We start from the raw sequence: 27550 nt of genomic DNA on the forward strand, positions 1-27550 counted from the left end.
AACAAAACCACATAACTCGATTTATCTAGCTCTACCTCTTAAATAGAGGGGGAAACAAGGGAGGGTACCAGGGCCAAACAGATATGTGATCACTAATAGTAAGCCAGACAAAGAGGGGACCACCTACTCTAGCAGCCCGGGAGATGATGGTGGGGTATATTGGTTGCAGAAAGGGAACTGGGATGGGGGGAGGACAAATTTGGTGATGGGTAGTCCCCTGATTCAATGTTAACATGTACCTAAAATACTACTGTGAAAGATATGTAACCCATTATGATCACAATAAAAATTAAAAAAAAAATTAAAAACAAACAAACAAAAAACTACAAACAAATTCCTATGCACACTGCACATGTCTTATTTTGATGTAAAAAAGGAAACAAGTACAATATTTAAAATAAAGAACAAAGTAAAAAGAAATCAACAAACTTAACAGTAAAAAAATAAAAGTAATCGAAAAAAATAAAATGCTTAAAGGTTCTAGTAAAAAAGAAAATAAAAATAATCCTGTACATAGTTTAAATCTCTAAAAAGTTTGATGCATCATCCGTGTGCAGGTATTCATTCATCTGCATGAGTGGAGGTGGAAGAAAGAGTAAATTATGTGTTTTTGCCAAAAGAGTTTAGGAGACCGAAGATTCATGAAGCTGACAAGGCCCTCCTAAAGGACAATAATTTTTTCATTTCACAGATAAGAGCAGGATTTGACCAAGGTTAAATGACTTGCCCAAGGTCAGTTAAGCCTGGGTCACAACCTTAACACACCTCAGACTCCAGGAGGTCAATGCTTTCACCTAATAGATGAACTAATTTAATCATCTTACAGTAAAGATGAAAGGGGAAAAAAGGCTTCCAGAGCATTTAGGGATTTGCTTATGGTAGGTAGACAAGAAAGAGTGACATTCCCGTCACCTGATTGCAGGCTTCGCTTTTAACATCTATTGCTTCATCTTTCCAACTGACAAAATCAGAAAAGAGAGCATTAGCACAATTAGCACACGAGTTCAATTAGGTTACCAAAACATTAGGTGACAGGCAAGAAAACGCAGTGAAGAGAGGATGGTTCTGTGCAGACAACCTATCTTAGGTTAATACTCAAATGACTGACTCTCCTCATTATAGCAGAATAAAGCAATAACACCCAGACCGCAATGAGGAGCTCTTATGTATTAGGCATTTCGCTTTCTCGTGGAATTAGGAGGAGTCAGATAGCCTGTGAACTACACAGCTCCAAAGTTCTGAGACACCATTTCCACAGTGAGGCTTCTGAATCAGACCACCCTCGTTCATCAACATCCTCTCCACTATCAAACTCTCTATTGTTTTAAAACTAACACTATTATTTGACAATTCTCATGCATAAAAACTGTCATGGAACACATGTGACTTCACACAAAAGCTTTCACCTGTTTCTAGCACTTACCAACCCCATACTGCGTTCCAGGGTTTGTTCTAAGGTCATTTTATCAATAATCATGCAACACATTCTTTTCCTCATTCATCAATAACAAGATACATTAAGGAAAAGCTAAGAAACATGTCCAGAACAGCAGGACCTAGGAAGAGTTGGAATTATGGGGCTTGAGCGATAGTATAGCAGATAGGATGCTTGTCTTGCACACAGCCAATCTCCCCATGTCCCATATGGTCCTCTGAGCAGTGCCAGGAGTGATTCCTAAGTGCAGGCCAGAAGTATGCACTAAGCATCTCTGGTGTGGCCCAAAAACTGAAAAAGAAGAAGCAAAACGAGGAAAAGTTAAGTCCTTACGACTTACTGGGGACTTGGCCTTGAGTAGAAGGTAGCCGCACACACACGCTGCCACGGTCAGCCTCAAGAATGGAATCCTCAGAACATATGCAAAGATATAGCACATGAACTTCAGCACTATCCTTCATCCACTTTAGGCATAGAAACTACTGTTTCTATGGAGGGGAGTGAGAACGTCCACTGCAGAGGTACATAGGGCCATGTGCGCTGAGTTTCCGGGCTTATATTTATACCAAAAGAACTGGTGGAGTCTAGTCAAGGTCAGAGTAATTGTACAACAGAGAGGACATTTGCCTTTGATGCAGCCAACCTGGTTTGATCCGCAGCTTCCCATATGGAGCACAGCCAGGAGTGATTCCTGAGTGTTGAGATAGGAGTAACCCCTGAACATTGCTGGGTGTGTCCCCTCAAAATAATATGCAGTATTGTCTGGCCAAGCAGATGGCCTGGTAGACGAGGTGTCAAAACCTTGCCTTTATCTTCATGTTGTCTCTGAAAAGATTAGATGGGAAGCATCTTATCAGGAAACTTGGGCTTTGAAACTCAGTCAGAACAATTTTATGAATGTCCAGCTACAGGGCACAAAGTTCAATGATAAACTGACACCCAACTACAAACATGTTTGCTTAACATGGTGCTTAAATAAAGATATGAATCAACTAAAAAACAAAACAAAAATAAATCCTCATGCTAGGTTTTCTAAGAAAAAGAAAGTTTAGTGATAGAAGGATCCAAGAGGAAGTATAAAAACGACAGAAGGGGTCTAGGAATGGGATCTGAAACACAAAGGAACACCGAATCTTTCCCCACATGCACAGCCTTCCCCTTGAGTTTAAAACAGGTGTATCTCTTGCTTGAAACATGCCTAATATTGTGTAAGCAGAAAATGTACTGAAAATGTTTATTCCTGGGCTAGAGCAGTAAGTACAGTGGGTAAGGCAACCTTTCATGTTGCTGTTCCAGGTTCAATCCCTGGCATCTCATATGGTCCCTGGAGCCAGGAATGAATTCTGAGCACAAAGCTACGAGTAACTCCTGAGCATCACCGGGTATGTCCCCCTAGAAAAACTCAAACTAGAGAAAATGTTTACTCTATTTTTAGGGGACCACCCAGTGGTAAGGGGACAGAAGGGCTACATGCTTCAATGCTCTGAAAATGTAACTCAAGAGTTTTGAGCCTGCTGGGTAGTTGTTCAACTTGCAACCATCTTGCAAGAATAATTTGCAGGCAGGAGCCCCAAGCCCAATCCACTGACGCTGCAAACCCCCCCCCCTCCCAAGCACTATGACCATTACTGGACAAATGAAAATCTACCTATTTTGTGTGTAAATGTATATGAAATAGAAGGGTTCCCCTGATTGCATGATGGTTAAACTTGGAAACATTTATCCAAGGAATATTCAAATTTTCTTCTGAAATTCTTCAAATATAGCTGAGGCCAGCTGGTGTGTGAATTCCCGAGCAGTACGATTATTCTTGGTACACAACACATATTGTGTACACATCTGGCAGCATAACTAGCGCCAAAAAAACAGTCCACCCAATATTGAGCTTCTGGTCATAATAGTTATCAGCTGTAGGTACAACAGTTGTGGCTTGCTAACTCTCAGTCCATTAAATGCTTAATAAGGTGTAATCTCTGAGCATTTTCAACCCTCTGTTCCTATTAACATCCATCTCTATCACTCTTTGTGCCTCCAGCTACGATTGGCCACAAGGTCACCTTTAAATATTCCAGAGTTCTGTTAGACAAAGCCTGCCACTCCACACAGCACAAATAAGCGGTTCGGGGTCACTTGTCATCCAAGTTCCAAGTACATAAAGTACAGCTTTCTATAAAACAAAGCTCACCCTAACACCTCCCTCATAAAAGCTGGGCTCAAGTTAAATGATAATGACCATAAGTTTGTAAAGCATGCCTGTGGTATATAATAAGTGCTCAATAAATTGACACTAGGCAGAAATTCGGTGAATGCTTTAATACAGATATGAACTGAGCAAGTCTGCAAACAGATGGATTGTTTTCTGTTCGTGAGATCCACGCTGATGGGTTCAACTAATCGCAAACACTAGCAGGAATCTGTGATTATGCTTACCCACAGATAAAGAGGATCCACCAGCAGTGCATGTCCCAGGAATTGGCCATGTGCAAATCTCCTAAAACCTATCTCCTGAAGATGGCCTGGGAAGAAATAGTCATAGGCATGCACATATTTTCAACTTTACTTTGAGTGACACACGAGTCCCTCAAAGCTCTGGGCGAATGCTATCTGAATGAGCAGAGTCGAGGCACCTTTGAGTGACTTGTAAAAGCATAGGTGAACCCCTCCCATTCCATGAAGGAGTCCCATGGCTTGACTAGAAAATGTTACTGGGGACAGTATGCTTAGAAGACTGGTAAGACCAATAGCTGACCCTTAAACCGTTATCTCCCCTAAACTCCGCTTTGGTATTTCTTCATCTTTTTTCTGTTACACATACATTTTTCTGCTAATGATATATATATATATATATATATATATATATATATTTTGGCCACAAAAATTTTGAAAATAACTGCTCCATCAGCAAAACTATTTCGACAAAAAGAGCACCCCTGGGTATCATCTGGAAGTATTAAAGTTGCCTACCTTACCACTTATAAACTCAGTTTAATCTGAAGGTCAACAATATGTTTCAGTATCTTTATATCTACAAATTGATAAACAGCCACTAAGATACAACAATTATAAAACATGAAATCCATTGCCGATAAAGAATAATCTATTATGGGTGAGAGAGATCAAAGAGGTTAAGGCAGTTGACCTGCATGTGGAGAATCCTAGCACAGACATCAGAACTAAACTTCCTAACCCCACTAGGAGTGATCCCTAAGTGCAGCAACAGAATTAAACCCTGGGACTGCCGAGTGGTGGCCCAAAAACCAGAGGAAAAGAATAATTTGTCATAATGATCCTCCTCTTTGATAGTAGAATTACAGCTCCTAGTGACCTCCTGCTATTCAGCTAACCCACTTCCTACCCTACTTTCAGTCATTTCTCCATATTCCCTCATGCTGAGTTAACCACTTTCTATATACCACTAAATACATCTACAATGAATGCTGCAGTCAACTGTCTTTTTTCCTGTTGCTAAAGATGGTTGGAAATATCCATCTACTACCTGTCTCCATACCTATTCCAATCGCAGCAATCATCCTAAGCCAAGGCTAAATGATTCCTCCTCTAAATCTCTAAATACTAATTTCTAATACCCAGGAACATATTTTCCCTATATCTATAGAACCCGTGCTTTATTGTGACATCATAATCTCTCTCTCTCTTTTTTTTTTTTTTTTTTTTGGATTTTGGGCAGAGCTCAGGGGTTACTCCTAGCTCCACGCTCAGAAATCCCTCCTGGCAGGCTCGGGGAACCATATGGGATGCCGGAATTCGAACCAATAACCTTCTGCATGAAAGGCAAACGCCTTACCTTCATGCTATCTCTCCGGCCCCCGACATCATGTTCTTTATTCATCACAGTGGTCCGAGTCAAGCAGAACATTTGAATCATGCCTTAACAGTGAATGAGCATCATTGACTTGAGGTTTTTAGCTCTGAATTGCTCACATCAAATATTGCAGCAGATAGAAGACAGAGACTCAGAGTATCAGTCCAAATGAATACCTTACAAATATATACTATTTGATTTACTGTGTATTTATTAAAAATCAGTTTTCAGTCAGCACCCCCGAGGATTGCTTTTCCCAGATATTTACTTTTTCAGTTAATCAATAAACCGGGGTGGTTTTCACTAAACATTGAGTCAGCCAGCTGGATATTTGGGTTCTGGAATTAAATGCTGAAAAAGACCGGAAGCTTTCCTCAAAGAGTTCCATTTGAAACAAGTGAATCTGTTCCCTATTTAAATTATTTCATTTTCCTTAAAAAAGAAAGTAAGTAAGAAAAGTTTAAATTTTCATGTAATAAGAACATCTCCTCGATGGAAGGAACTTCAGAACTTTTTCTATTCAGACAGCATATGTGTTCCCCACCCACCCAGTCCCCAGGGATGCCGAAGCACTTAGGAGCCCCGGAGAGGATGTGTGATCTGACGTGACAGCCGAAGCGGGAGAGGCTGGAAGAAGTCTCGGCACAGGTATCCAGAAAGGGAGCAGGATTACGGGGAATCAAGGTTGAAAACTTCTTTCCTTTCAAGTCCACCTATGAACTGCATTTCATATGCTCTGCGATGAAGGTTTCCCCTCCGAGACAGGCTGCACCCACCAAGAAAAACATCAGCCTGAGTCTTGTCTTCTCCAGCACAAGCAGACCCAGCCTCTCAGGGGGCTCAGTAACCCCCGATAAGCTCCTGCTGCCTTTGTAGTCAGCTTCCCTTTCCTCCAGGCAGCGGCTTTATGAGTTCAGCTGTGGGCGCAAGTTCAGCTGTGGGCGCTGCAGATCTGTAAGGCAGTCGTGAACACATCCACACTTAAACCGGCTCTCCAGTGCTGACCATGGGGGAACAAAGACAGGCTTTGAGCCCGCCTCAGCCCTGGAGCCCGTCAATACTGACTCGGATTTGGAGCCACTGTTTCCAAGCTCCTTCCAAGCAGAACTCAACAGTGCGAGTCCCCAGAGGCAACCAGATTGTAACATGGGTGTAGAGAGAGAGTAAATAGATCACTGGCCAGACCACTTTCTTAGAGAAAATAAGGAAGGCTATTCAGCCGAGCAGGTGAGGCTTTCAATACTAATTAGCAATTTATAGCAAGAAAAAAACTATTGTCTTCCAATACTGATTACGACTGTTTCCAAACTCCCCATTCCAGGTTGCAGAGCAAATCCACTACATGTGATCCCCATGTATCTCCAGAGTGAAGGCTGGATCTTCTCAACAGCCCCAAAGCTTGCCAATGTTTGGCTCCTCGCCTCGAATAGCAACCTGAGGGCTCTAGGTGAGCAGAATCCAAACTCCTCCATTGACTTCCTGTGCAGATCTCAGGTGTGCTTTATTCAAAACTCTCCTGAGTCCTGAGTTTGGATTACTGGCCACTCTTCAAGTGATGAGAGCACGATAGTACAGGTTCGTGTGTGTGTTTGTTTGTGTGTGCATGCGCCCACGTCTACTTTCTTGGTGATCCTGGGAAGCCTGAACAAATAGTTTGAAGTTACAGTTACTTCCGATCAGTAACCATGGTTGGTGGAAAATGGAGGAAGAGCTGGGCCTGATACTTGTATGACAATCAGTGCCATTTGATTGTGGATTTACAACGCCTTTTGCTGAGCAAGACCTACACAGCTACCATTTATTCAAATTAAAACAACGGTCAATGTGTTGGTATTTGTTTAGTTGTTTTAATTACAAAAAACTGGTGGTCATAAAACTAGGTGATGAGGGCCAGAGAGATAGCACAGTGGTAGGGCGTTTGCCTTGCAGGCAGCTGATCCAGAACAGACTGTGGTTCGAATCCCGGGACCCCATATGGTCCCCCGTGCCTGTTAGGACTGATTTCTGAGCGAGGAACAGCTGAGCTGAGCACTGCCAGCTATGACCCAACCACCCACCCAAAATAAAAGAACTAATGAGGTGGCAATTGGGAAATTCTACTATGGTGATTAAGAACATACATTACATTATATTTTATGATAGCTAAATATTAATTTTCCTTTAATTATTTGAGGAACACATCTGACAGTGCTCAGGGCTTACTGTTGGGTCTACATTCAGAGATTCCTCCTGGCTGGATTCAGAGTACCATATGAGGTGCCAAGGTTCAAACCCAGGTCAGCTGCATGCAAAGCAAGCACCCTACCCACTGTACTACCTCTGGCCCTTTATTTTGGGATTTTAGGGAGGATTTTGTTTTGGGGCCATATCTCACAGTGTTCAAGGATTAATTCTGAGGGGACTGTGTACAGTGCCAAGGATCAAACCCAGGTGCGTAACATGCAAGTAAAGAGCCTTACCTGCTGTACTATCTCCCTGGCCCCAAAAACTAATAAATTGATAGCTATAATAACCAATTACAATGTCCATTATTCCATTCAATCAGTGAGTAGTCTTTATTTCTTTTGCTTAATGACTAACTGTAATTTCATTAACATTTTATAATATTTCCACTGGGAAAGAATCAAATGATCCAGAAAGTTGAACAAAAGAAAATGAAGAGGATTTACAACTGCCCAAACTTATACATTCTAGTCCTGACAACCCTAGTATTAAAAGGAAGTTCACCATAATTTATATTCAAAACACATACATTAATAGAATTAGGCATTTCAAAACAAGAATAAAAAGAATTCAAACAATCTCCACCTCCAAAAAGTGAGGTAAAAGGTTTGTAGAGTCGGAAAAGTCTGTTTTTTGTGAAGCTTTCTAAATTCAGCAAACGTACTAGAAAGTGTTGGTATGGTTCTAATTTTTACTGCACTATTTGCCATATTAATAAGAGCTAAATAATTAAAATGCAACTTACTCTAATCATTTCAGCATCGTAGGAATTACTGAATTGCTATACACTCAATTTGATCAATCAACATGTTCTGAGTGAAAGAAAATTCTCAGTCAGCTGAGTTGAGACAAAATCCTTGATTGATATTTTCTAAGCTTATATATAAAAATATTAGGAAGTACTTATTTCATAGCATGACTTGTCCAAGTAAATCATCAAAAATTAAACTCTACTGTCTTTGGCTAAGAAAGAAAACCGGGAACATGGGAAAAACTGTAACCATTAATATTCATCGGACACTGAATCCAAGTAACACAGAATTATAAAGTTTTAAACATAAAGTAAAGTCATAGCCAGCTCACTGCCTTGACTAAACTTAACTCCCAGTTAGAAAGGCAAAAGAAAACTGCTTTTGTGCGAAATGATACAAAAGCTACAAAGGTCAGTTTAGCATTAGGTGAGCTTAGAAATTCTTGATATTAAAACACAACTATTAGGGGAAACAGCAGTATTCTTTTTGAGTAATTTTGATATTTCTAATACTGAGATTTTTATTACAGCCAAGTAAGTGCTGCCCTCAGTTGTCAATATATTTCGAGGTGCAAGGCAGAAGGGTCATTGACAATTTCCCCTTTTTATTTATTTTGGCATAAGTGAGGCTTATACCTCAGGAGTGAAACAACATTGTAAATTCTAGAAGTATATGATTGCAATTTAAAACAAATAACAAGCACATTTGCTATTCTCCTAAATAACTATAAACATATGAAGGAAACCTGCTTTGAATAAGCACCAGAAAATTCTGTCGGTAAGTAACCCTTTGACAGAAAGGTGTTACTCGGGTTTCAATACATCAAAGTATGAGTTCCTTGACAAATTCTTTTCTTTCCTCAGCTACCTGCTACTGTGATCCATTCGCTCTTTAACATTAATGTGCCTCTAAATCATAGGTACTGTGTTTAAAAATAAACAGTAACAGAGAATTTAGTTGCTTTTATTTTTTGATTTACAATACTATAAATAATGTTTTCTCATGGACATAATTGCAACACCACAGCTATCACCAGTGGACCTTTCTCCCTCACCCAATGATCCTACCCCTCCACTTAATTGTGTGGATCAGTTCCCCATTAATAGCAACACGGTTTTAAGTGCAGAAACATCAAGAGGCTCAACTGTATTCTTCCAGCAGTAGGATTGCAAAGAATGCTGGGATCCCAACATAACTAGGCAACCTAGAAGAAATCATCCACACAGGAGGAACTGATTTGTTTCAACAAGCTCCTCATGGAAACAGACATTTCCAAGAGCATGTACAATATGGGTACCTGTGAAGTTAAAAGTAGAATATGTTGGCTTCAGATGTCAAAGAGATCACAACATGGAAGGAACAAACTAACTGGGGAAAAGAAGGCAAGCTTGACCAACTTTATAAAAGAGACCCAAGATTCCTTTGTAGGGAGGTGGGATTAGCAAACTGGCTCTCTAATGTCATCATTTACAAGTTATTACTCTTGGAGAAATCCTAAAAGAAAGTCTTAAACAGGAATTACAAAGGAAATCCAGTGTAAAAGCATAAGTTGCATTTTACAGAGCAAATACAGTATGAAAAAAATACGATCTATCTTTCAGATGAAAGATTAAACTTGACAGTAAGTTTTTATTTCTAAGAATATATTTTCTATGCAATTCCCAAATTATATAGATTTATGAAGTATACAAAGTGAGGTGTTTACCCTTAATCTATTACTTATATGAAAGTTTTTAAAAGTTCTATCGGAGATACTTCCAAATATTCACAAGCCAGAAAGAGGTATTTTTATTATCCCTGTTCACTTATTAGAGTGAAGAAATGCAGGCTCTGATTTACCATAACAAATCGCAGGCTTAGGCAACTAGAGCAGAATTTTAGCTAGATCTAAAATATAGCAAAGAAACATTAACAAATGCATATTAAAAATCCAATTTGATACAGGTATTTTTTAATGTTTCACTTTCTAAGCTCTTGCCTATGTAAGATTGAAACCCATTTGAAGTTTTACACAAAACAGCTGTTACTTTAAAAACTCGAAATAAAAAATGTATGAGAATTAAATACTTTTCATTTATGTCGTCAAAAAGTCTATAAATATAAACATTAGTATATCTAAGTTGTTTATAAAAATCACTATTAAAACCCACAATACAAAATTTTAAAAAAATCACTATTAAAACCATGAGTTAAATAAAACTAATTTAATGCATCTATTTTTCCTATTCTTTTTAAATGAAGGAAATGAACAATTAGAATTATAAAACGTCTTCTACTTTATCTAAATACAGTCACAATCACAAATCTTCCATTTGGAACAAAGCCATTCCTTAGAGATACACAAATCACTTCATTTTAATCAATGAAGATAACATACTTCTAAATTTAATAATCTTGTGATCACATATTATATACTCTTCAAGTTCACACAGGAACAGAAAATTTGTGTATTTATTAGTGAAACCTGTAAAACCAAAACTTTGGGTATCACCTCAAGTCATTTTATTTTCAGAATTAGTTATTTGCATTTTAGCATAAGTGAAAACATACAAAATAGCCATAGCTCATATAAAACCAATAGTGCTCATAGTTTTAATAAAATGTTACCTAATGTCTTCATTAGGCCCATTTGCTTTTGTTTGATAATGAACTGATAAAAAGTGCGAGTAAAATATTAAAGGCATTCTTGAGAGGAGAGTGCTCACCATCCTCTCACTGTTTAAAATATATACCGCTGATTTACAGTATGATTGTATCTTTCTTTTTAAAATCATTCCATAGAGTTTTATTTCATTCACTAAGTCTCCTTACTGATGTTTTCAAACACTTTGAATTTCACTTAGAAGAGTAGAATTTATTCACACAGAATTAAGAACAACAATAACAAAAGGGAAAGCAAGCAGATAATTTGAATTTAACTAGTTCCATCCTTTACTTGTTAATATAAGCATCACGTAACTTTGTGTTCTGCAAGAGCAAGGAACAAAAAAAAAATTGGAATAGATTTACACTTTATGTAAATTTACACTTTATAGGAACAAGATTTCTCACTAAAAACACTAGAACCATAGAATTTTAGAATAGGAAGTTATGGCCCCCTCCCAATCCTTTATAACTCCATGAGAAATGGAGAAATGCAGACTCCCTAAACCACCCAAAAGAAATAAGTCAGTGGCAGCAGAGAAATTGGCAGTCAGGTCCTATGCTGAATTTAAATAAACATTTGGGGTTCATTTAACCATAAGGATGCAAGTCTTTTATGAGGTATAATTGTGATTGTTCATTAAGTATATTTGGGGGGCTGTGGTTCATCACATATAAACATCCTCAGATATCTATAACTAACTTTCGAGACAACACATTATCATTGCTCCACGGAAATTTTTCTAGAGCGAGTAAGACACACTCAGCCTGGTACTTTTGTTAATGGTGCATTTTAAAGGTTGAAAAACCTCTATAGGAAAAAAAATCTCTTTTACTTCTCTGAGATTTGGGGGTAAGTAACTAAATATGGATTTCTGAAAAGCATCTTTTTTAGTGACAAGTAACTCACTCATAAATAATCATGCCACTTACCACAGAACCTGATAAGAATTTCTCAGCATATGTGGCCTTAAGTCCTAGATGATGATTCAAAAGGCAACCCTCTCCCCACTGACTTTTCCAGAACCTTGTGGCTCAAATTGTGATTTTCAGATTTATTGTACACATGTCACTTAGAAATCTGAGAGAAATGCAGGAAGCTGCTCTGCTCTCTGGACTTGAAAACCAGCATTTCCAGAGATTCATACAAACAGTGTGAGAACAATGATCTAGAAACTGCCAACTCAGTGCTTCAGGATGGGCTGTTTCATACCTTCTACTGCAATTCCTTCAGTCCCCAAAGCCATGCCTACCCACAGCAGACACTTAATGAATAAATAGCTGCTGAGATATATCTGTGAGAATTTATTATAGTCTGTACTGCAACCATGTGTATGAAATTCTTCTATCTGCACAAAAATGTATGTTCTTTACTGTCCTATATACTCTTCTCTGAATCTACTATCTACCTCTCAATTTTGCACACATTTACATTAAGTAAATATTTTATTTAAACTAGCTTAGCTATTTAGCATAGAAATATATTGTCAGTTACCGCCATAATACTGATTTACTATGAATATTTGGGGGAATTCTAATCAGCATATAATCCCCAAATTCACCCAGATACTTTGGTTTTAAATTTAGTACAGAGAATTCATCCAAGGAATGAATCCAAATAGTAATGGAAAATGTTATAGAGGGCCAAGAACTGATTCTATGTGGTATCAGGGAATTGAGATGGGTATGGGTGACTGAAATCCAAACTGAATCTGAAACCTCTTGTTATTCATGTCAAAGACTTTTCTGACCAAATCTCATACCAATGCTGGTGAGTTTCAAGGAAGTCATCTTTTAAGTTTTATTATCTTTCTCACATTTCACCCAAGAAAGTAAACTGGCCAAAGCCATCAAAAAAGAAAGACAGGAATAGATCTACATAGTAAGTGAACTAAATCATAATGCTCAAATAACCACCCACAGCACATACACACACAAATCTTGAGCCAAGCAGGCAACCAACTGTTTGTAAAAGATATCACTATAAAACTAATCAGATGTTAGCAGCTAAGAAAGATCATCCCCAAAATATCAAAATAATAAGCTAATCGGAGTCACTTATATTGCTGACCCTTTCCATACCATGAGGGTCCATATTAAGAGGATCAAGAAAGCTGAGATTTTCTGCCACCAAACAAATGTTTCCTAATTAAATGAATTAGATTAGCCTTTATCTATACCTCTGCTTCAGATCATCCAGCTTAAAATTTAATCAGCAAGTAGGTCCTATCTTAAGTATATATGCATGTTTCATTCACATGGACTGTCCCATGTACATGTATGCCTCCCCTATAACAAACACACACACACAACCACAATATTGTTCTCCCGAGTATAGTTGACAATGGTGACAGTAGAGGGCATAATTGGTTTTCGTTGTGTCCTCCCCCACCCTTGACAGCTCTAGTCCCATTTGAGATCCTTTTCTTCTTATGTTGTAAATGTACTGGGAAAAACTACACTAGTAACAGGCTTTTCATTATGAGCCTAGCAACTCCAATGGAACCCCTACCAGGAAAGACTGGACCCCAGGGGCAGCAAAAACCTCTATTCCTGGGCTCAGACGTGGATCTTGTTCAGTTTCAGTAATGCTCAAAATATTGGGCACAGGCAAATGATGGCAAGATTTGAAAAATGCTCACACTTTCTCTATCACAAATAAAAGCTGCCTAAAGACCCAGCCCAAGAATGCTCTCCAAGTTATCAGAAAACTCTTCAGAACAGCTTGGAGTTTAGCTACTGGAGTTGAAATACAAAGATTACATTTCAGATTCCATTGTATGCTTTGCTGTTCACGGGCTTCCAGAAAATGGAGCCACTGCACGATCAAGAATCTGGGTGCTACCTCTCCCCCCAGGCCCACTTTAATTTGCTCGTACAGTATTTAAGATAATATGTCCCCCGAGTTGCTGTCATGGCAGACACCAGATCAGTCACTGAGGCCCTTTCTCGCCTGATTAATTAGTAATTGGGAGACACATTTTGGCAGCTTTCATTTCCCTATTATTTTCCAGAGTTTGACACAAAACCCTGTCAAGAAGCACCACTATTTGAACTGCACCCCGCTTAGTGCTGGGTCAGTACATTTTAATAAATGGAGCCCCTGCCAGAAAACTACTGGAATAGGCAGAAAAAGTTTACTGAGGCAGTAACAGTAAACAAATATAGGAAGCAAACATTGAATGCCACAGTATCTAAAACATTAATGGCCTGGCTGAAACCAGGGGTGATTGGCGAGATGGGAGACAGAGACAAAAGAAAAGGCCCTTGAACAAGAACAGTGCTTTTATCTGTCTAAAAAAAATATGTTAGCTAAATAAAGCAGACAAACACGCCGGGGCAGCGAAACCATACATCTGAGCCTCCTGCATTATTCCAAATCGATGAATAAATTTATTGCAAGGCAAAGACGGAAAGTGAATGACAGGTTCCCAGAACCCAACCCAAAGTCACACGAGCTCTGTCTGGGCCAAACAAAGAAACAGGGTTTTTACCTTGGTTAAAAAGGTAAGGTGAGTAACTGAAAATTGCAAAAATCAAGATGCTTTGGAAAGCTGCAAAGAACGACAGAATCCCTTTCGGATTCTTCATCCCAAATGTCAGTCACTTCAAAAAAAGCCTGCTGCTCCCAGGGTGGCTCAGGACACTGTGGGCCAGGGCAGCGGCCATGCTGTGGGGTCAGAGGTCACAGCTTCCACATTCCAACATCTGTCTGTATTCTGTTGCCCTGAAACAATAGAAGGGCAAGGAAACTCATTTGCTCCCACTTTGTTTAACCTAATTGTTAAACACAAAAAGACAATTTCCCCATATTACAAATTATTTTTCCTCCCCTCACCCCTTTCTCATTTAGCTCCAAAAATAAAACTACTCAAGTGCAAGCAAAGTTAAGTTCTCAGTACATCCTCCAAGTTCACTGAAAAGAACCAGTTATACAACCCATTGACCTCCAAGAGGTGTGAGGCATTCAATATCATCATGTCCACTGCCATCAAAATCTAGAGCAAATTTGCACTGTAATTATCTGACCCAAATATGCCAGGCCATGAGTTTATTCAAACCACAAACCTACGTTTTTCCATACAGGAAAAACACTTTCATTTACTTTTAGCATAGGTATTTTTCACAGCAAGAAGAAAGATCTTATGGTTAAAGATAGTTTCTGGAAAAAGAAGCCACTAATAAAACTTCTAGTGGATACCCTCACAACTTCAGCAGCAAGACAAACAAAAGCTTTGGTTGATTTAAAACCAAAAGGTCACTTTGAACACTCGTTTTAGTCTTCTCCATCAATCAAGGGAAAATGGTTGGTGGGTATCACCTTCGCTACAAAAACTGTCAATGCACACCTAGGCTTAAATAAAGAGGCCAGGAGATATGTACTTGTTCTCAAATCATGATTTTTATTTATGGACCTTGGGGGACCTTTACAAGTCCCTTCCCTTCTACACCCAAATGTTATTTCTAATAAACTGAAGCAATCTGTTCCATAAATAACAGTCAATCTGTGGCCAGTTTAATCAGACTGACGGAATCGGGCCCCTTTGAAATTAATCTTAAGGAAGTTCTGTTTTTTCCTGCCATACATGGGTATAATGTTCCCAGACATCATCCAACAGATGCGGAAGCAAGAAGTCCAGAATAAATTTTTGGTCACGTTTGCAAAGCCACATGTTTTTTTCAAACATTACTCTCAAACATGAAACATGGTGGAAAATGCACAGACTAAGTAAAAATACCTTCTTAATTTTTAACAATATGCACAAATTGACTCACAACATAATGCTCCATAAGAATTCACAAAAAAAGTTCGGTCATGAGAAAGTGAGTTCGGTTTTTTCTAGGCAAACAAACAAACAAACAAACAAGCAAAAAGGCTGACTTTACAGAGGATTTTTTAAAGCACCCCAAGTGCTTTCTTGGGGGAGAAACCTGTATTTTTATTAGCATCCCTTCCCATGAAAAGAATCCTAAAACTACTGAACAATTTGGAAAAAATATTTAAATTTCAACTAAAAAGTGAAATGCCTAGCTAGTACATGCACCAGACAGAAATTGAGATTTTTTTTGGGGGGGTGTTGGTGGGGAGACAATAGGGCCTATCAATGTAACTTTGAAATTAAGGGGGAAATGTTAAGCCTCAAGAGAAAATTCAGATGTAAAAATGGTATAGCCCAACGTTTGGCATTTATAATAGAATATGCTTGGGCTTAAAATATATTATTGCTAATTTAAGCATCCTTTGGGGGGGCAACTAAATTTAAGATGACAGCATTTTAGTGAGCTCACAAATAAGAGAGAACTTTAGAAGCAGAACCCTGCCAAAATTATTACAAAGTGGTTTAGTCCTTTTCTATCGTCCATATTCATTTCCGGACCATTTTCATGAGAGAAATAGTCGGTCTTGAAACAAGATGGCTGCTTCTGCAAGGGAAAAAGAATTCCCCCCCAAAACACGCTAATTTGACTAAAAGACAAACATTCCGGTTTTCTAAATTGAAAATAAGAATTTGGTCGTATTTCCCCAACTCTCCAAGTGCTATTCATGCAAATGGCACCTATGAAAATCTAAAGGCAGGTATTTAAAATAATTAATTTTTTAAAATATAATCTTTACATGTGAAAAACATGACTAATCCATGTACATTTAGGTGACACATGACCAAAAATAATCCCACTAATACTTCAACACAGACTCAGGATTATTAACTGTGATAATCGGGTCACTTGGTAGGTAGTAATAGGAATAATAGCAACAATTTCTCAGATCTCATAAAGAATCCCATCATGAACTATCTACTGATATCCTGCCACAAACAAAGCAACAATATCAGCTTCCTAAAACAAATACTCCATTAGACAATGTCTCCTTGAAAAGCACTTTACTCACCTTCACTAAAGAAAATGACAGATTAATTCTATGACATATGTTAAAAAAAAACTAAAACGTTTCCCTCCATTTTGAAATAATTTTAAATAGATTATTTTTAAAAGTCACTCAAAACTATTTTCATTTCTCACTTGAGTGGAAAATAAGACCTGACAGTAACATTTTCTTCAACCTGTCAACTGTCAATAGTATGAAGGATGTTTCTGAAGATGACAAAGGTTTATTTTTCCTTATTGAAAATGATAGAATTCTACCTGAATGAAAGCAGGGCTAACTATCCTCACTGTGGTATACTATAGTTCCTAAGCAACTAGCTAACTAAAGGAGTTTTCTATATTTTAAAATGTTTTTATTGAAATCTGTGCCTTACAGTTTAAAAACTATATTCAAAGAGTTCAAAAAAATCAAGGGTTTCCTCTATCCATATACATTTTAGATTAGAAAACAGTGTGCAAATTATGGTAGTTTCAAATAACTACCTCATCATATAATAAGCGTACAGATTCATATTAAAATTACTGAGATGAAAAGAACTTTTCTTGTTTAGACACAAAACTGCACATCATAGTTAAGCATACAGGACTGCCTGGTTCTGTGTCATTGTGCTGCCATGTTTATGATGGACAATTTAGAAAACATAAATGCATATAAATTTCAGAGGAAGCAGATCTCCTGGTAGTGAGTAATATCCCCTCAGAAACACTGGAAGTTGACATTAATCACAAAAAGTTTTCCTCAAAATGTCTAAGGATATAGGTTGGATCGCAGACTAAAATATAAATCTAATCATATAAATCAAGCTCTTAAAAAGACAGTAATTTATTGATGTTCGGCTGTCAAAGACCAACTCTGTTAGACACATTGCTTAAAGTGAATATTAAAACTTCATTTCTGCTGTTTCTCTCAGAGGTGTTGATACTCAACTATAAAGACGTTCTCCATCACCAATGATGAAAGACCTTTTTTCCTCAGTTCCGAAGACTGTTCTAGACTGAACATGATGAGGAAAGTAGGGACCAGGGCCTTTCCCCCTGCAGTTAGGCCAACACAGATTGCCTTTTCCACATAGACATTCTACTTAGGGCTGAGACTTCAACAGCCTGTAGACTGATTCAGAAATGAAAATTGATCATATGGAATCAGTCAGCCCAGAGTGATTCATTACTTAAAATAATCTATTGCTTTTTAATCTTCCTTGCTACTAAAAGTGATTCAAAGCAAACACAAAAAAGAAGCGTTGTGTGGTGACATCTTTAGACCTTTAGAAACCAATTAAGTACATGCTTTTATGGAGGGGGGAGGACCATTGCGCCATAGAACAAATTCTACCTATACAAAAATTTCTGTTCTTAATATTTCCTTAATGCTTTGATCATCTTATATTTTAATGTCTTTTTTTATTTCATTCTCAAAGGTACGCTCTTTGGCATACATTTCTCCCTGCCTTGCAAAAGCCAGGACGACTGAAGGACTAATTGCATTCATTCATTTTCTTGGCCCAGCATGAAGCTGGTTGCTTGCTTGGGTCATAGCAACAGGGGAGAAAAGAAGGCGAGCTCATCTTTATCTGACCTTATCCAACAGGAAACTGGTTCAGTGGACAGAATGCAATGAAATGGCTGTTCTGATTAAATGGCAAGAAATCCACCAGAGTAATTTGCTCCCCCAACTAAGTGCTCCTTCCAAACCTGAGCCTTTGCCTTCAGAGGCAAAACTTTAAAGCTAGAACAAGCACGGCAACAAGATATTCACTCAGCAAGCCATGTAGCTAACACCACTAAAATCAGGGAGTAATGAACATGCTCTCTGGTTCTTTTAATCAGAAGTTTATTGACCTTGTCACACATGGAAAATACCAACAGAGACAGCATGGCAAAGTTCACCTTATATGAAGCTGTTGTTTTAGTTACCTAAAAAAAAGAGAGAGAGAGAGACAACTGTCTATTTCTGAAAACGTATAAAGAGATAATATGATGCATAAAATGGAAGAGCATAACATCTCAGTGGCCAATTTTGCTTTTAGAAGTCTATGATAGAAAACTGTCTATAAGCCATATCTTTTATACAAATTTCTACGTTCAAAAAGGGTAGGAAAGGGGTTGTTTCTGGTTTCCTCTAAATGGAATTGGGGGTGGGGGTGAAATGCTTCATTCTTACCCAAGAGTTTATATAGATTTTGGTAGAATAGAAAAATGATAAAATGGCCCCAATGCCCCTAATAAGGTTGCAGTTTACATTCTGCGCTGAGTCAGAGCTAAAAAGTTCTAACTAGAATCCTTTTCTTGAAGAATGTTCCTGTTTCTAAAGTACAGAAGCTTTCATTTAAGAGATTTAGAATGTCAAAAATTAAGTCAATCCTTTATACGGTCAGTGATAAAACTCATTCACAACCAAGATCCACTTTCTCCATCTCTCTGCAAGACAAATTTGTGGATTTCAACCAAACTGAGCTCACTCATCTGTCAGTGGGAAAGGCACAGCACTGTGGCATACCGGATAGATATATGAAAGCATTATTGGTACAGGTGTTAAAAATGAAGAGGATTTTGGAAGAAGAAAAAATACCTCGGAGATTGTGATTACAAAAAAAAAAAAAAAGAAGAATGTTACAAATACTTCTCTCTACTATAAGTAGCCACGTACATGGTTAAGACCTGCACTTGTCAGAAGGACAATTTGGGAGTGTTGACCTAGAACACACGTCACTTTCACAACTCCTAGATGGCAGTTAGCAAAACTAAATGGTGTCAATTATCTACTACTTCTAACATGAAATGTTTAATTTACAAGTTCCTGCAAGAACAGAAAAAGCCCAAAGCCAATATGATTAGTTTGAAATTTAGTGAATGCCTGATGAACTCTAGAGACATTTTTCCCTTCAGACAATAACCTTTTATAACCGTGATACTAAAACCTCAACCAAAGCAGAGTATTCTTAAATCAAATCAGTATTCTTAAAGTGTGCTGACTATATTTGCACTGTATTATGTTACTATTTCACCCATTAAAGGCAACCAGTAGAAGACATGTTTAATTATCCTAACACCATTTTGGCAACTGGTCAAAAGAATTCAAGAACTGTTCAATACATCTAAGTGTTTAAATGAGTATTGTCATGTCTGTGCTCCCAATTAAGAGGCATTCTTATACTGAATCATCTTTTCCTATATAAGCAGAGATGCTTGAGGAGAATGTAAACATAATTTCATTACTAAAAACGTTTCCTAAGGTTATTAAGAGCTTTATACATTTCCAAAGAAATTCGTGACCACTAGTTATAGTCTGACTGATTTAGATTTTCATTGCTCAAAAGTTATTTAGTAACAAACTGGTTCAGATTTCAACAGTTTAGGCTCATTTTATTACTCCTGTTATGTAGGCGAAGTAATGCAGCTTTTCCAATTTCTAAAATATAGCTAATGCATTTAGGAAAACACTATATACTTCTATTCAAAATGATAGTTCTAAGTTTTAATTTAAGAGATTTATGTCAATTCTACATAAAAATCAGTTTGGCCGCCAGCCAAATAAATACTGGCAGCTAAAGATTATCAGCATTTAAAAAGTGAACATTCACTTCTCAGAAGTGAATACCTGGAAAGATAGATTGCAAGAGCAAAACTACCTGACAGCAAATAGGTTGATATTTTTCCCTGTTAAAGTATGCCATGGTACCAGGAAAACCAGTACTAAAATCCAATGTAAACTCCTATGACTACACAAATTACACAGTATATTTCAATATTTACAAAGTAATTTTTTTTGGGTCACACCCAGCAGCGCTCAAGGGTTACTCCCGGCTCTACGCTCAGAAATCACTCCTGGCAGGCTCGGGGGACCATATGGGAAGCCGGGGTAGGAACCACCTTCCTTCTGCATGCAAGGCAAATGCCTTACCTCCATGCTATCTCTCCAGCCCCACAAAGTAATGTTTAATTCTTAGTTTAACTAATTTTTGCATAATTGCAAAATAAAGTACCCTCAAATAAACAAAAATCTACTTCATTTTGTCTACCTAATCTGTGAACTAAACTTGTCTTCTAAGTTAAAAAAAAAAATCTACTTAAATGGCAATTAAAGTTTTCCCTTTTTCCAAAATAAGTCTTAATACAAAACCTTAAAAGACAGAATTTATGTCAAAACAAAAGTCCTGGAGAATTTATTTGACAAAATAGCATATCTTTTTAAAAGTTTTAAACATAGAATTCATAAAATATTGTAAACTCCTATGACTTTCCCCCAAATTTTCTGCATAAAGGTTTTAATGTGTTTTTTTGCGATAAAGTTTTAATGTTTATTCCAAAATGACTTATTATCTATTTGGTTCCTTTCCACTTACATCCAAGCTGGCTTTCTTAATGCACCCAAAAGCATCATCTTATTCAACATTTCAGATATGAATCTGCCGAATAACAGCACCTACTTTTAAATTTTTTATTTTTCCTAACAGAAGCTTTGCTAGGATCACAAATGAAGACAGAGTATCCATAAGGCCAAGAAAACAAATAAAGATGCTGGAGAGTGAAGGCAGGATACAACGATCTTTTCTACGCACATTGTCCAACTGGCATTGGTCACACAGAAAGGTTCTTCCACAGCCTCAAATGAAAATACTGACAACGAATACTCTTGGCATTTTAAAATTCTAGAGATGAACTTTTGTCTGGGCAGGTTCAAAGCCACATGGCACTTTTCTGCAGGCAGGGCAAAACTATTAAAAAACATGACCTGCTACAAAAATCAATGTACTAATCTCAAACCAAACAACAGTATTAAACGCACACACACAAACACACACAAGAAAGAGATAACCTAAGATAAAATGTCCTAAACTAGCTCAGACTAACTCGACAGGTTAAGGAGGAGGGCTTGAATTCTTTCTGTTTTAACCCCAACCACTGCAAAACACCCAGTGTCCACGTAAAGGAATAATAGTAGGGACCTCAAGACAAAGATCACACGGAGAAGTTTGCAGAGGGAAAGAGGAGCCAAGAGCCAACCATCCCAAATTCGACTCCTTTCACTGGGGCTTTCTTTAATAAGGCTCTAAAGTCGAGAAAGAGATTTCTGTTTCATACGGGCTGCCTAATAGAGCCCAACGGGGAATAAAAACCCAACCACCATAATGAGACTCGCTTTTAACACCAGCACAACTGGAAAGCCGGCTCTATTTGTCTTGTCAGCTTTCATAAAAGGCCTCTCCGGTGGCAGGCTGGCTCCGCGCTTTTCCTAAGAGTGCTAAGTGGCACGTCCAGGGAGAGAGAGGCTCCGCAGCCCGCGGTCCGCCCCCACTAGAGTTCTTTGCAGCCAAACTTCCAGAGACGTGTCCGTTTGTGCCAGGGGGATGTAGGAGGGCGCGGGCACCCAGGGGGCGACCGGCTGCCGGGCTTGCACAGCAGGAGGAACTTTCTCTGTCCCGCTGCACACTGAGCGCACCACTCGGGTAGTGCTCGGGGTCTGGGGCGTCTCCCTCGGGGTGGGCCCACAACTGTCCAGACCCATAGCCCTGGGCAGCTGGCCGTGCGAGAAGGCAAGGCGCGGGGCTGGCGGCCCAGGACCAAAGCAGGCTAGGAGCGGCCGCTGGCCTCTGCCAGGGCGCGCGGGGCCATGAGCAATGGAGAAACAGGGGGCTTGAGGGTCAACCCGTGGCCTCTGCTCCTGGGGCGGATGACGACCCCCAACCCGCAGCTGGAAGTTGGTCTCCATTCCAGGCGGGACCCCAGTTTAACCGCTAGCCCTGCAGAAGGCAGTGCTCCGCTACCGGACACCCCTCACCCCTCCCCCGCCTCCTGGGTCCCCCCACATTGGCTAGTCCGCGGAGGGAGGACATGGTCCAGGGGGCGCGCGTGGGCGTCCGTCTCCAGCGCCACCGCCACCTCCAGCCTCCCGTGGGCCTGGGTTCTGGGGCCACGCGCAGCACCGGGCCAGGTAAAGCGCATTCGCTGCCAGGGCCGCAGCAAGGAAGGGGGCCTCCCCACACCCCGGCTCTGCCAACTTCAGCGGCTCGCCCCGCACCCATGACGTAACCCGGTCTCGGCTCCAACTTTCCGGCACCCCGAGCCCCGCGGAGTGAGGGCTCTGGAGGTGGGCGCATCGCCCCAGCGCGCTGCCAAGCCTGCCGGGGCCCAGACAGACTCAGAAGTCGGGTGATTTTTTTCTCTTTCTCTCTGTCTCATGTCCACGCAATTAAAGAGGAAAATCAAACGCCCAAGGCTTCCGCTTCCCAGCCCCCCTCACCTCCCCCGGTCCGTGCGCTCCGAGCGCGCCACGCGAAGGAAAAGCAGCATCAGAAATGGGCTGGGGAAAGGGCTCTGGAGGCGCAAGGGAAAAGAAGAAAACTTTGCAGCTAGCTGTTCGGCGGGGTTCTCCCCGCACTCCCCGGCACACCCACGCCCCGGGAGGGAGTGTCTCTGGAGCGCTCCCCGGGGGGATTCCCCGCACCCCGACGCACCCAGCGAGGGAGCTAGCTAGCCAGCCGGTCCGGTCCGGTCCGGTCCGGCCTCTCCGGGCTCCCGCCTTCCCCGAGCCGTCCCCGCGCGCGCGGCGGACGCGGCAGAGCCGGGCAGCCTGGTGGGGCGCCCGGGGGCCTCCCAGGGGCGCTCGGCCTCTCGTCACAAAGAGGGAGGCCCCCGGAGCGCTGCCCGCAGGAGCCGCCGAGGCCCGGCTCCCAGCGCCGCCCTGCGCCGCCGCCGCCGCTCCGAGCCCCGCAGGCCCGGCCGGGAGCCCCGCGCCGCCCCCGCGCCTTACCTGGGGTTGCTGCTGTTCCAGTAGACCGCGTAGCGGTCGGCCACGGCCTTGGAGCCCGGGTCCTGGCTGCACGCGCTCAGCCACAGCAGCAGGAACAGCAGCGTCAACATCTCCACGTGGAACATCGCTGCCGCCGGCACCGCGGCGGAGCCAGGCGCGCCGCTCCGGGGACGGAGCCGGTTCGGTTCGGGGGGGCGGCGGCGGCGACGGAGAGCGGGCGAGAGCGGGGCGCCGGGCGGCCGAATCGGGAGGCGCCGACGTCTCCAAAACAAGAATCAAATGAAAAGCAGGCTGGGAGAGCGCGAGTGGAGGGAGCGCGCACCCAGCCGCCGGGGAAGGGAGAAGGAAGGCAGGCGGGCGGCGGGCTGGGGAGGAGGGAGGCCGGCTCGCACCTCCGCTCCGGCGGGCTCCGAACAGGAGGAAGGGGAGATGCGGACGGCGAGAGGGAGCGGAGCGCGCGGCGCGCAGAGGGGCGCCCGGCTGGTTCGCGCGGCGGTCACCCCGGGCGCAGGAGGTGCGCGCCGAGCCGGGCTGGGGCCGGGGCTGCGCTGGGCGGCGGCGCTCGCGGCACAGTCGCCGGGACTCGGGCTCCGCGGCCGCGGGGAGACATGCACGGCCCGCCGGGCCCGGCTCAGCGATCGCCGCCCCGCCGCCGCCCGAGGCCCCCGCGCGGCTCCAAGTTACTTTGGCCGCGGGAGGAGGCGGCGGGCGGGCTGGGTGCGCGCGGTCCGCGGAGGCGCTTCCCCGGCGGACGGTCCCCCCGGCGCGGCGGGGTCGGGGCGCTGCGCCGAGACGGGAGGGGATCCCCGAGTCCCGCCGGCGTCCAGGCAGGGGCGAACGAAGCGAGCGCCGGCGAGGAGCTGGCCTGGCCTCGCAGAGCTCGGAGAAAAGTTTGGCTTCTACTCCGCGTCTTCCTCCCGGCGGAGTCAGTCGGGGCGGCGGCGGCGAGGAGGCGAGAGGCCGGGGGCTCTTTTCCCGGGCTGTCTCTTGGCTGCGAGCACCCGGCTGCTGAGGGGGGCGCGGAGGTCACGGGCCGGCCCCGCCGGAGGACGAAGCCAGCCCGGCCGGCCACGCCAGCGGTGCCGCGGGGAGACGGAGAGAGGAGAGGAGCGGGCGGGCGGGGACGCGGTCCCTTTCGCGGGCGCCCTCCGAGTGCCAGGCGGGCCGAGAACGCAGAGGAGGAGCAGGCGAGCAGGAGCAGGACGGCGCCGGGGTCCGATCGCCTTGCCGGGGCCCCGAAACGCCTCGCCGGCAGTCCTCGGGCGAGCTCTCAGACGCGTCCCCGCGACTCCGAGCGGTCCGGCGCGAAGCCCGGCAACTTGTGGCGATGCATCAATCACTCGCCAGCGGGGGAAGAGAGCGAGGGAGAGAGGGAGGAAAGAAGAGCGCGCGCGCACGAGCGGCTGGCACCTCCCCGATGACTACATCAGAAAAACCTTCCCGCAGCTGCTTCTCCGGCCCTGCAGGGCTACGACAGCCACGCGAGGTGGGAGGGGGGGGGGGAAGAACCACCCACCGATTCCTAAAAACCCCCACCAGGCGGGAAAATAAACTTGAGTGCAGCCGCCACTGCAGCAGCAATAGCAGCAGCAGCAGCAGCAGCAGCCCGGGAAGGAAGGAAGGAAGGAAGGAAGGAAGGAAGGAAGGAAGGAAGGAAGGAAGGAAGGAAGGAAGGAAGGACTGCGACGCCTGGGCTCTGGAGAAGTGGAAGGGGAAGGGGTAAAAAGTCAGTTTGGCCAAAAGGGGAGAGAGGGCGGACAGCGTGAAAGAAAGAAAAAAATGCTTTATGGGAAGAAGAAGGGGGGGGATAAGCTCCCCGGACACGCCCCCTCGCTGATGCCCCGCGTGGAAACCCCACAGCAGGGCGACCCAGCCGCCGCCGCCGCCGCCACTCGAGAGCGCGTCTCCGCTTGCGCGCACAGGCACCGGGGCCGCGCGCGGGCGGGGGCGCGCGCGGGGCTGCGCTCCGACCGGGGCCGGGGGATGCGCGGCCCGGCGGCCCCGGGCTCCCCGCCCTCCAGTTTACTCGGGGAGAGGCCAATAGGCGAGCGGCCTGCTATTTGCCGACGGCTGGGCTGGTTGTTTTGGGTCGCTTTTTTTCCCTCTACTGCAACCGGATTGGTTTGCGCCACCACCCAGGGGCGTCTCCTAACCCTCTTCTCAACCCCCCTCTCCGCACCCCACCTTGCAGAAACCTGACTAATTGAATTACTGGGAGTGCCGAGCGCCCTCTCCGCCGCCCGAGCGCTCGTAACCCTTTGGGCGCTGCACTAGTCACTGCTGGGAATGAATTGACAGCTTTTATTGTTATTATTATTATTATTATTATTATTATTATTTGAAGTCCCTTCACTTCACACACTCGGACCCGGACTCCTCTGGGGGGTCCCACCCTCACCCTCGAAGGACTTGTAAAATCTGCACCTGTCCCGGTGCGAGACGGATGGATGATCTGTTATCTGGAGATCCGATTTCTCTCTCCTCTCCGTGACCGGTCCCCCGGACCTTCCTTTCTTTCATGGGGAAGATGAGCGAGGAATTTCTTTTCTCTAAAGGGATGCTGTGAAAACATTTTTATTACTATTTAAAAAAAATATCACTATGTCAACGTGATTTTACAATTCGATGCAAGAGAAAATAAAATGTGCAGCGGGAGGGAAAAAAAATCAGTGTGGCAGGGAAGGGGATCTATCCGAGGGAGCTGGCGCCTCTTCCCTTCCAGCCTCGGTCGGAGTGGCATCGCTGCGCGTCTCTAAAGGAGAAATAAACGCCCCGGGTGAAGCAGCGCGGGAGGGCGAGAGGGCAGCCAGCGCCCCGTTCCCAGCCCAGCTCGATTCGTCCCCCCAGCCAGGGGCGCGCGCGAGGGCGCCGAGGGGCTGCGAGAAGCCGGGCTCGGTCCCTGGACTCCCGCGCCCGGGAAGCGAGCCAGGCGCGCGGCGCGGCGGGGCTCCAGCCAGCACCCCGAGGACTCGCTCGCCCTCCCTCCCTGGGGAGCCCGCGCCGTGGTGTTTGTTCTCTCCGGATCGCTCTTTGGGGACCCTCGAGTGGGAGGGCCGAGGCCAAGCAAGCTGCTGCCCTTCGCCCCCAGACCTGGCACCGCTGCGCCCTTTTCTCCTCAGCCCCGGCCGAGCGCTCCCTCCGGCCGGCTCTGCCCGGAGCTGCGGATTCGGAGGCTTCGCGGGCTCTTTGGAAGCTTCCCGACGCCCTCCAGTGGTGGGACCGGGGCGACACGCGGCGTGGCCGTGGCTCCAGCCCGCCACGTTCAGACGGACGGACGGGGAGTCTGCAGTCGGGGTCGATAAAGACTCGAGGAAGACGGGGATCCGTTCCCGCTGGCATGGACTGGCCGTGTCTGCCCTTGACGGCCTCTGGCCTCGAAATCAAGCCGGTCTCCATTCCAGGCATTGGCCCTGCCTGAACTCGCTGAGGTTCTTCTAGGAACTCTTGTATTTTTGTGGTTTCTTTTTAAGAGTAGCTTTATTTAAACACCGGGATGCCAAACATGGCTATAGTGGGATTGCAGTCACAAAAAACACCCACCTTCACCAGCGCAACCTTTCCACCACCAATGCCCCCCATCTCCCTCTTCCCAGGCAGGCACTCTGCTTCTTTCCCCCATTAAGATGGTCGTGATAGTTGTTAGTGTAGTTACTTCCCTAACTGCACCACAACTCTTGCTAGCAACTTAGTTGGGAGCTACATAGAAAAGGCAAAGGACTAATGAATCCTGGCCACACCTCCCTCAACATTCACCCCAGGCCCAAGGGGAGAAAGCATATTTGTAGAATATTAACACATTTACTCACCACTCTGTATTTCACAGAATGCCAATAGTGGGAACAAAGTGAGAAAACTTAGCCAGAAAACCGGAGGATAAAGCAGCCTTTTTTTTTTTTTTTTTTTTTTTTGAGTCAACGTTTCTATTTAAAACCTTATTAGCTTTTTCCTCCCTTAGTCTAATTTCGCTGAGTTGTTGATACATTTTAGGATCCCTTTTGCCAGTAGCAGGAAGGAGGCATTTGTTCCCTCGGCCTGTT

General features: G+C 43.5%; 1 protein-coding gene across 2 annotated transcripts in view; it reads right to left on the minus strand.

Annotated features, from left to right (window-relative positions):
- The window catches only part of EFNA5 (ephrin A5), a 323272-nt gene extending 299559 nt beyond the window's left edge, over nt 1-23713 (minus strand). For both annotated transcript variants that reach the window (XM_049769156.1, XM_049769155.1), the window contains exon 1: nt 23514-23713. In XM_049769156.1, the coding sequence (XP_049625113.1) occupies nt 23514-23638 (125 nt within the window). In that variant the 5' untranslated portion in view covers nt 23639-23713. The remainder of the gene's footprint in view (nt 1-23513) is intronic.
- Between the last annotated feature and the right edge of the window lie 3837 nt (nt 23714-27550).

This window comes from Suncus etruscus, chromosome 2 (genome assembly GCF_024139225.1).
Source record: "Suncus etruscus isolate mSunEtr1 chromosome 2, mSunEtr1.pri.cur, whole genome shotgun sequence".
NCBI lineage: Eukaryota > Metazoa > Chordata > Mammalia > Eulipotyphla > Soricidae > Suncus > Suncus etruscus.